Raw genomic sequence first — 10911 nt, 5'->3', positions numbered from 1 at the left:
CACATTTTTACTCACTGTAGACTTTTTTTTTTTTTTTTTTTTTTAAACTTCAATATAAAGTCCTCTACCTCAATGTAAAGAGCACAACCATGGCTAGAAGCAGAGAACTCAAAAAAATTATTCTGTACACAATGAGTTAAGATACATCAAAACTCACTGCGTACAGAATGAGTCATGATACATCATGGGGGCTCCACATGCTACAGATACTTAATTATTTACATTTGTTTCCATCCTTGTCTCTTCTCTGCTCTGTTGACATTTACTAATGGAATCCCAGTTACGCACACATGCAGAATAGTTTACAAACTGTTTAATTCTAGCAATTTTTAAGATGCAGAATAAAGTGATTTGAGTAAAAACGTTGTAAGCTAAGATTTAAGTTTTCTGATGCAATGGCAAATTAGATGAGAAAACCAGACAACTGTTTGTTTTTTTATGGTCTCTGGCTAATAAATGGTGTATTTTGACTTTGAACACTGACTTTAAGTGTCAACAGTGAACTAGCGGACTTGTTTATATTATGAATTACATTGTTTGATTACTGTGTAAGCAGCATTTTACTATTAATATTGTGTTTAGAGGTATATTACAAGAAAAGCAATTGAGTCAGTTACTAAGTGAAATTAAGAAAAATCTATATAACAGTCTATAGTGTTGAGTTAAGGACCAATAAGGTTACAGAAAGAATATAATTTGCTCTATTTAACCAGAAAAGAAGTATTTTTAATGTTAGTCATTGGTACAAAGATAATGAAATTTAGGACTAAATTCAATGGTTTTGATCAACATCCTTCAAAGCCATTAGACTGGTTCATGCTTCTTTGACTCAACAGGTAAGTAAAGGTGAGTTTGCACTTACAGGAACAGAAGTTGAAACTAAAACATGCAACACTGATAAGTGAAAATGTATTTTATTGCAGATGATACAAGTTTTTTTCTTTTTACAATACTTCCACAGAGAAACATTTGTGATATCTGGCAGAAACAGATCACACTGGATCAAAAACACTAGGCGTAGAGGGTTCACTAATGTACAGGACAGTCTGGTGCTGTGAGCAGGTAGCTGCAGGTTTAAAGTGGTTGGGACGGTTTGTGGGGCTCAGCTGGCAGCAGGGGGCGCCGTCTTGCTGCAGAGTCGACCCAGCAGACCAGCCATCTGCAGCAGGGAGTTAACGCCCTCAGCCACCCTCATGTGGGTGTAGCCAATCTCCTGGAGGAAAAGATTCAACAGCATGAGGTAAAAATAGGCCTTCAGGTTCTCACACAGGGGTTAAAGGAACAGTTCAACATTTTGGGAAAAAACTAAGAAAAAAACCCAGAGACCATTTATCAGCCAATAACCATAAAAACAGAATCATCAGACTTTCCATCAGTCCATGAAATAATGATGTGTGATGTACCATTAGGTCACAAAACACAAATCTAAGATATTTGTGATATTTCAAGAAAATCCATTTATTTGTTGATCATTTTTAGAAATCATATAATTGTGGGCGTGTGCACACTAGTCTGACTCAGTCATTTCTAAATAAAATAGGTTCAAATGACAATAAGGTCAGCAGGTAGAGTGCACTGAGGCCAATTTAGTTAACAGATGATGGTCAGATATGGTCTGTATATCAATATGCAGACTGTATACTGTTATTAACGCATATTTAGCTCCACATTAATTATAAAAATGGTACAATATTTGACAAAATGCTGGTAAAAGGTAATCACAGGCGGCAGATGGAAAAGCACTGAGTTAAATCACTTCCTGCACTCCTACTTTAAAGTGTAAAAAAAAAAAAAAAATTATGAGGTCAGAGTGCTTCCGTCAGTGCATGGTGTGAAACATCTTTTTTTATCTTATCCATTTTCAAAACCGCAAAATATTCTGTATGAGATACAAATGAGATAAACTGCTCACATTTGAGAAGCTGGAATCAGAGAATATAATTTCTGATTAATGAACTAATTTCCCTCTTACCTTGATGAACTCCAGTTTGAGGTACTCTGCCATCTGGTAGGTCTTGCAGACCCTAAAGATGTTTCCGATGATGTCCTCTGGAGAGTAGCCCAGAGCCCACAGCTGCTCCACCACTTTGTAGGCCTCGTCGATGTTCCCGTCTACACAGTGTCCCAGCATGCTTTTCACCAGCAGAGGATGGGGCTCGTCGCACACTTTAAATACGTTCTCGCTGTTGATGTAGCCAAAGCCGGAGTTGGTGGACTGCAGGTTGTTCAGCGCCTGGAAACACAAAAACAGGGCGTCAAAGGCAACTCTGCCATGTAGTTCGGAGCCATGCGCTGGAGACAGAACTCCTCACCTGTCTCATGTCTCCCTGGGCAGTGAAGATGACAGCCTCCAGACCGTCATCGGACACACTCAGGCGCTCCTTCTCCACCACCTCCTGCAGCCGGGCGAGGATCTGTCCATCGGTGAGCTTGGAGTAACGGAGCACCGCACAGCGAGACTGGATCGGCTCGATGATCTTATCGGAGGCGTTGCAGGCGAGAGCGAAGCGTGTTGTCTTTGAGTAGATCTCCATGATCCTCCTCAATGCCTGCTGAGCTCCGTCTGTCATGCTGGCAGGACGGACACATTACAGGTGTAAACTTCCTCTAACATCAGTTTTTACAAAAGATTTTACTGTTTACATTTGAGCTGTAACCTGTAAAACACGGACATGTATTAAAGATCCTTTACAAATAAAGAAAGGTTACAAAAACACACACAGCAGACAAAATAAAGCTCATTCCCACCATCTCACCTGTCTGCTTCGTCCAGGATGATGATCTTGTGTCGTCCTTTGGGCAATGTGACTTTCTGCTGAGCAAACATTTTGATCTTGTTCCTCACCACATCGATTCCCCTGCAGACACGTCAATCACCATCATTCCTAATGTCCCAACCAATTTTCGACTGAATGTGACAGGAAGTAAATTGTTCAGCACACCAGGGTCTCACCTGTCGTTTGAAGCATTGAGCTCCAGTACGGCATCTTTCATCGAGGCTCCCAGCAGAGCTCGGGCCAAACACAAGATGCTGGTGGTCTTTCCTGTGCCAGGAGGACCTGCATGACAACAGACATGGTTCATCTCTGGTCTGTTCTCAATCGCCTTTTGGAGTCGACTATGCATTGAAGCATGGCAGTAAGCATGATCAGTTCATGTACAGTAAAGACAATGACGCTGTGTTAAGTTTTTAGATACATAAAAAAAGTATCTGTTATGCTTGGGTAAATTAATGCCCAATGAACAACACTGGTTACAGAATTGCATTTTTATTCTCTTTGGTAACTTGGTGCTGGCATTACATGACTAATAGATTTTTCTCCTGGCTGGAAGTGACATAAACAAGTGACAAAAGACAGTAAGACATTGCATTAGTGATGTTTTAACAATTTACATTTTTATTAAAATGTCTATGTCCAAAATGATTGATACCCTTTCTCAGTGGTCAGTAGCAAATCCTGCATTTAGTACGACAGCAATTAAACAGCATTTTCTATGGGTTTGAAGAATTTTGGACATGACATTTTGAGTTGAAGGGGGGGGGCGGGATACAAAACAAAACATCTAAACAGTTCATTCTCATCATTAGCATGTCAAACACAATGCTTTACTGTCTTATGTGACTACTTCATTTTATTTTCAGGCAGAAGAAACCTATTGGTCAAATAAAAAATGACCAATAACGTTCGGCATGGGTATAAATAATTTGGGGCTTGATTGCACATGTATGCAGGTACAGCAGCTCTGTTTACCCAAATGGCAAAAATAAACCACACAAAACACTACATTTGCCTCGACGATGCACCATTGTTGCTTCAGTGGCTTTTTGCTTTTTTAGTTTTATTTAATGTAGTTTGAGGACAAATCATCACTAATGTATCCTTAATTTTCCTTTAATTATTTAAAAGTAAAATCACAGTGGGAAATACCGTGAGCACTATAAAAGTAAAGGCGTTGCCACAGTTTAATCATGATGCATTATTTATCTGTATTTATAAAACTAACCACATATTTAAGTAACATCTGCTACTGTGTTGCTGCTAATTTAGGCCCTCTAAGATTTGTGGTGGAACTGAACTAATTGTTTTTAAAGACACACGAAGAGGCAGCCAACACCAGTGTGATGAAGAGGAGACATCTTGTGTCAAAAACCTACTTTTTATACATGATGGGTTCTTCTACGGGAAAACAGATGAAAATCTTGTAAGTTAGTTATAAAGAGTATAACAAGTTCTTTGCCTGTTTTTCCTCTCCCTCTCTCTCATGCAGGACAGCACTGCTATCAACTTTACTTGCAGTTGTCTGGAGAAAATCTAAAACTGTGCCTCTTTCTGTCTTCTCCCTCCGTGTGTGTCCACACTGACCTGCTATGATGATGTTGGGGACGTTTCCCTCCCTGGCGAACACCTCCAGTCGGCTCACTGTCTCAACGTTCCCTACAATCTCGTTCAGCTTGAGCGGCCGGTATTTCTCCACCCAGGGCAGCTCGTAAGCGCTCCCGGAGGTCTTCGACGAGGGCTCGCCGGCGTCAGTGTCCGCCTTCTGTCCGCTTTCTGCGGGTTTCTCCGCCATCTCCACGTCCATGATTTCTGCTGCCTGTCAGCCCGCGAACGGCACTTTCCCTCCTTGACAACCGCACCGCAGTAAGCTGACACCTCATTGGCTGGGCGTTTATTAGGGAAGACGTTGATTGGCCAACAAAACCTCGCGATATCGTGCAGCTACAGAATAACAGACAAAACAAATACCGGATAAACAACCCACCACACGCATCTAGGGCTTATTTTAAGCTACAAATAGTTATTTGATGTGAATAAATCGACTTTAAAGACGAAGTATAACTTTCATAATACAATAACTCTACATGAATAGACAAAATGCAACTTAAGCCTTAGGCATATCATTAAAGGCTCAGTAATACTGTTTTCTTAAATTGCATATTTACACTATTTAAACTTATTTGTTCCGTTTTTTATGACCTGCAAAGATTAACATACCTCATAATGATGATGATGATGATGATGATGATAATAATAATAATAATAATAATAATAATAGTAATTAATGTTATATTATTTTTATTTAAGTCTCATCGACGATATTTAAACCTTTTTAAAACATTTAATAAAATGTAAAATAAAGCTAAAAACAGAATGTTTTTTGTATATTTTTCAAAAACGAACAAAAAATGTGACATTTTTTATTAAGTGGTTAAAAATAAATAATTTAAAAAATAGATACTACGTTATTTACAAAAACATTTTTTCAGTCAAAACAAATGAAACATTTTCCCACAGTTTCAAAAAGTAAAAAAAAAACACAATTTAGATTTTTAAAACTTTTTTTTAAAAATCTGTGAAAGATAACATAAAGCATTTTAACACTTAAAACAGTTGACTATTTTAAATTAAAAGCTAAAAACAAAAATGCACTAACAATTTTCAAGCTTTTTACTGTATATATAAAAAGATAACAAAACCATTGCTACTTCAAAAATATTTTCAAAGTAAAAAAAATAACTTCGACATTCATGAAACAATAAACGCTATACATAAATATTAAAAACACTGAAAATGTTTAATTTTTTTTTACAATAAAAGCTAAAATATCCGAATAAACCCTTGAACAGCTCCCATGTGGTCGCGCTGTGCGGAGCTTCTGCGCAGGAAGTAGACATCGTCCGGGTCTGAATATTTCCTTCTTCCGCAAACACAGCTCTGTGCAGCTTCCCCGTTTATCGGTTGATCAATGCGGCGGCTCACTTCTGTCTTCCTGTCTCTGCTTAATATTTCTAACAGTTCCGACATTTATGAGTGATTGATTAGCATCATGACGGCCAACAGCCGCTGCTCCGCCGCGGAGCCCCCGGGCCTGGAAACCCAGCGGCGGGAAATCGAGTCTCTTCTGCGGGAGTGTGAGCTCCGTGCTGGGGACAGTTGGTGAGAGTCCGCCTGCCCGCCTCTCTGCTTCACACATACACACACAGTGACAGGGCTAACGGTTAGCATCACACGGTTAACGACATTGACGGCGGAGTCGAGCTGTTTGGGTGTGGGTGTTAGGTTGTTGAGGCAGTTTATTCGCTTGGTGCTACATGTTAGCCACTGCTGCCGTGTTAGCTCCTGCTAACCAGGTAGAGCGGACCGTTAGCCGTCGCTGCTAACGCTAAAGCTAACCTGTCAACCAGCTGTGATGAGACGTTCAGGGTCGCCTCGAAAGATTCCAGCTGTGTTTTGTATGTCAGCCGGTTGACCATTGCTGCGAATTGGAGACGGTTACAGTGAAACAGGGCCAATACTTTTCGTTTCATTTTAGCATAAGTGGAAGAAGCAACATAAACTTTTACTCGCGTAAAAGTGAAAAAAATTGCAGTACGACAAGAAATTCTGAATTTAGATCGACCAAGTACATATGTATTATCATTAAATATGTGTTGAATCTACCAGACCAATTTCCCCAGTGTTGCACCGTCTAATGCTTTATTTCAGAGCCTAAGTGAATCTGGCTATTTGGGACCATTGCCAGGTTTAGGGAAAAAGTTAGAAAATGCATTGGGAATATATTGGATATTGTTCTTTATATGTTAGTTGTACTGAAATAGTGTTTATTAGCTTTTCAGTGTTGTACTCATTATGTATTTTGCAATTGTCTGTTCAGCTGTGATACTCTGCCCGATGTGTTGCAGACAGTGCTGTAAACAATGGCACCTCTCTGCTTAACGAACTATGTAATGGCATTATTTCTAAATATGTTTTTTTGGGGTAGCAACTTTTTCCGCATTATGCTCTATAAGCACAAGTTTTCATATGGAACGGCATGTACTAGATATCAATATATCTGTGATAGACCAATATTGGCTGTTAGTATCTCTTGCTTTATTTGTGAAATGCTGTCACTCAACATTACAACCAGTGTTTCAGATGGTCACAGGGAAAACAGATCATATAACCATAGCAGCTTCTTATAGTTGCAACAATTACTTGATTAATTCATTAGTTGAAAGCTCTCAAATGTGAGATTTTGTATTACTGTCTTACATAGTTATAATGTTTTAATACAGTGTTTTTTTCTCCATGGCCTACACTGATTTATTAGTAATTAAGGAGAGCAGCTGTTGTTTGTTGGAACTAGGACTGAACAATTATTTTTCTGTCCATTAATTCATTGACTTTTTACCATGTAGTTGAATTATGTAAACATTTAATTCTCCTTTATAAAGCAAAATTTCAATTTCATAGAAGTCAGTTTTATTCAAACAGACTGTATGTCAGTGTATAGTGCAGCACAGTACAACAAGTAAATTAATGTTTACATATTAAAGTGCAATATTGTAGACTTCACCTGGAAACTCCAGTGTGATAAAAAATAAATCGAAAAGAGGGTTTGTTATTTGGGCCAGTGATGCAACCCACTTATTTAAGAAAAACAAAAAAAAAAGTTTCAGCGTATATATTAAGCAACATGGACACACTTGATATTTTACTAGCACTTTGTAAATAAAAACGCAAGTCCTTTTCTTCATATTGTGTAGCTTTTCTCTGACTTTGGTGATAGCTTTGATTTATATGAAAATACAGCCAAAGCACAGTTGGTGTCCTTAATGTGCATGGTTAGTAATGACATCAATTTATCTGAATGTGCAAGTTCAAATAACAACTGCAGTTGAATAGAGTAACAAATCTAAATCAGAATTTTCACAAACTTTTTAAGCACTTAATTTTAATCCCTTTGAAGTAGTGCGGTGCTTTTGTGATACTGATTTTTATATAATTTTGTTGTAATGATTTGTGTGTACCAATAATTAGACAGTGATTTGTGGAAGATTTACCTTTTTCCAGGTGTCCCAAAATTGGATATTCTACAATTCCTAAGGTGCAGTTTATGAGTTCAAACTATGGTTATTGTCTAACTTTGGTTAGACAATAATCACAAGGGGAAAAATTTAAAAAGCCTCTATTCAACATTACAAAAGTAACTTTGTGCAAAAAAGTTTGAGTCGAAGGTGCTTTTCTGTCAAAGTAATATTTGGAGGCTTTACCGTTTCAGCTCCATCATTTATAGCTTTAATTGGAAACAACAGTTTATATTTTGCAGTGTGTGTGTGTGGTTTCTCCTGATGGTCACCATGAAGGAAACATGATCTGACAGATTCTGCAGTACCATGACTCAGCAGATTTCCTCAGCTGCTGCTGCTACCAAACTTCACTTTATTTTACTTTCTGTTCACAACCAACACTTTAATGAATCACATAGCAGGTCAGGCACATTGAACATTTGCATATACTTTACAGGTATCCAGAGCTGGTTTTACTGAGAGAGCTTGTTCGTTGTTTTGATGTTTTGTTAATCGACAAACGTCATCTATAAATTGGCAGACAAAAAATCAGAGAATACGGTAGAAAGATTGCTATTTCTCTAAAAAGCTGCTAGTTTTTTATTTTTTATGAGGTTATAGGAAGTAAAATGGAAGCAAAGTGGTTATCTGTCAACCAGCAATAAAAGAATAATGAGGGCTGGGACTGACTGAACAGAGGAAGGAGGAGGTTTCTAAAGAGTGAAGACTGACTGAGGGAACCAGACTGAGGGATTTACAGTATAAAGTCTGTAACAACTAAATTTGACTACCAAATCTGAGTAATGGCTGTGTGGGGAATAGGAAGGTTTGAGCAGTTCAGACGCTGATCTGGGGCCTGTTTTATGAAGTAAATTTGCAGAATAAGCAAGGCTTATTTCAGTTTGTCTAACTTGTAGTGAGTTTGTATTGGTTCCATAAAGCAAATTTACCAAACAAGCCTGGCTTATTTCAATTAGTCTGATTTACTGTCAGCTTATTTTGGTTCCATGAAGCAAGTGAAATACAGTCCAAGCTCAGTTAGTCTGGAAGCTTATGTTGACGAACTACCGTGGTCCAGGGCAGGCTAACAGTCAGGCTAACAGTCAGGCTAACTGTCAGGCTTACTGTCAGGCTAACAGTCAGGCTAACTATTAAGCCTAAGTCTGAGCTGTTGCTTTACCAGAGTTCCTGTAAGACTGACTCAAGAATTTTACCACTGACTTTCTGCCATACTTATTATCTATCAGTGTCAGTCCAAAAATTTAAGAAAAATAAATAAATAAAAAAATTACCCAGTGATTAATGATAAGATGTAGGCTTATATACGTGATCAGTCATTTGGTATGCAACATCAAACGTTGAAGTTTCTGTTACATAACATAAGCCAGATTACCCAATAAATGATAATAGCCTAAATCTGTGTGTAGACTATATATTTTTGTGCAAATATTTTCATATTGTAAAGGTTTTCTGTTCTTACTGACCAATATTTAATCAATGTGTGAAATACTTTTCGGGGGCGCTCACTTTTTGCACTTTTTTTGTGGTCTGAAATGATAGATACATTTCAAGAACTTTGATTTAGCTTTTATTTATCATTATTTCTATTAATACGAGAATAGGAATATGAATAATAGTAAAACAAATGAAAAGCAGTCGCTGCTGCCTGCTATTTGTCTAGAAAATATGTCCCATAACAAAATGTTTATTTTCTGATATTGTTGATATTGAACCGCCAAACTGGTAGATGGTAATAGCAGGAACAGCATGCATGCTGGCATCTTTGTTAAAGTAAATTAGTGATTAATTGAAATTCAGATATTTCCAGGGGAGTTCATGTCTTATTAAGAGGAACATCATCTTTAGTTGTTGTTTTCATGCTGTGGTGATCACACACTGACAGTTGTGCTGCAGTCCAAACTGAATGTGTTGCTTTTGTGTCGTGAGATGACGAGCTGAAGTGCAAATGTAAACACCTGCAGCTGGTGGGAGAAGAAGAAGTGTGTTTCATAAAACAGTCTGAACACTGAACAGGTGGAGGTGTTGAGTTTGTTGTGATCAAATGTTTGGACTCATTTTGTGCAATTACAGAAGAAATTATTTCCCAATTATTTTGTTAGGTAAATAGAAGAAAATGTGTCAGTGATTGATAGTATATTTTCAAGCAGAATTCTCTGGTTTTCACTTCTGATTTTCTTAGTTTTTTATATAATAATAAAAATCATAATAATACTAACTTTATTTATATAGCACCCTTAAGAACAGTGTTCATGAGGTGCTTTGACAGTTAAAACATGCAACACAGACAATCAAGCAAAATATAGGAGACAAGGCAGACCAGTTAGTTAAAATTAATAGTAAAAATAATAATAAATGAATAATTAGCTAGATTAGCACATCAGACAAGGGACTAAGCAGTTTAAAACTTAAAGAATCAGATGGAGGGTTAAAAATTAGAAATGAAAAAAATAAAAATCAATTGAGAATTAAAGAATTTGAAATGACATCACCAAGGAAGCAGGCAGCTACGATTAAAATAAAACAAAAGAGACAATATCAACTAAAAAGGACACAATACGAAATGGAACGCAAACTAATTAAAGCTAAAAGTAAAATTCCCATAAAAGCAAGTCTATAAAAGTGTGTTTTAAGAAGTGCATTAAAAGAAGTTACTGACTCTGCAAGCCTTATCTCCTCAGGCAGAGGAGAGTGAATGCTGTGTGTTTTGGTAGGATTTAGTTACAAAGTCAGACACCACAGTACCCAATAACTTCTGGGAAAAGATGCTGTTAAAGGCTCTATAACACTAACCTACAACTAACAGAGGAAAAAATTGACACACTCTGATTTTAGCTTCCTATCTCGGAGGAGGTTCAAGGTTACTTTCTTTATACTCGTGGGTAGATTTGTTTTGCAGAAAAATGATTGCATTTGGCATTCTATTACAAAAACAGACATTGAACCTGGCAGGCAGGTACTTGCTTGAGTGACAAACAAACAAGACAACAGATCACAAGGATCGGTAAAAAAAAATAAGATAAATAAAAACAAGACAATAAAAAGCCTTAGAGAAATTA

The 10911-nt window shown here is 37.4% G+C and overlaps 2 protein-coding genes across 2 annotated transcripts in view; one reads left to right on the top strand and one right to left on the bottom strand.

The window, feature by feature from the left end:
• Positions 1–898: 898 nt before the first annotated feature.
• On the bottom strand, positions 899–4628 carry rfc2 (replication factor C (activator 1) 2). The gene is made up of 6 exons (XM_023292947.3): positions 4365–4628; positions 2954–3059; positions 2757–2858; positions 2313–2571; positions 1973–2233; positions 899–1213 (listed from the first exon to the last, which is right to left on the bottom strand). Exons 1-6 carry the CDS (start codon positions 4582–4584, stop codon positions 1103–1105), a joined length of 1059 nt encoding a protein of 352 aa, XP_023148715.1. The 5' UTR covers positions 4585–4628; the 3' UTR covers positions 899–1102.
• A 1060-nt stretch (positions 4629–5688) lies between these two features.
• The window catches only part of usp11 (ubiquitin specific peptidase 11), a 28957-nt gene continuing 23734 nt past the window's right edge, over positions 5689–10911 (top strand). Inside the window, exon 1 of the mRNA XM_035958496.2 lies at positions 5689–5939. Within this exon, the coding sequence (XP_035814389.1) occupies positions 5830–5939 (110 nt within the window). The 5' untranslated portion in view covers positions 5689–5829. The remainder of the gene's footprint in view (positions 5940–10911) is intronic.

This window comes from Amphiprion ocellaris, chromosome 8 (assembly GCF_022539595.1).
Source record: "Amphiprion ocellaris isolate individual 3 ecotype Okinawa chromosome 8, ASM2253959v1, whole genome shotgun sequence".
Lineage (NCBI taxonomy): Eukaryota > Metazoa > Chordata > Actinopteri > Pomacentridae > Amphiprion > Amphiprion ocellaris.
The sequence above is the reverse complement of the archived record's forward strand: the minus strand, read 5'-3'. Positions and strand labels throughout refer to the sequence as shown.

What these genes read in the sequence shown, in the direction of transcription:
- rfc2 (XM_023292947.3), bottom strand. Translation starts at nt 4,584, where the DNA reads ATGGACGTGGAGATGGCGGAGAAACCCGCAGAAAGCGGACAGAAGGCG. An exon ending in CTCAATGCTTCAAACGACAG is followed by an intron (nt 2,859 to 2,953) that starts GTGAGACCCTGG and finishes ACGTGTCTGCAG; the next exon opens with GGGAATCGATGTGGTGAGGA. An exon ending in TCAAACTGGAGTTCATCAAG is followed by an intron (nt 1,214 to 1,972) that starts GTAAGAGGGAAA and finishes CTTTTCCTCCAG; the next exon opens with GAGATTGGCTACACCCACAT.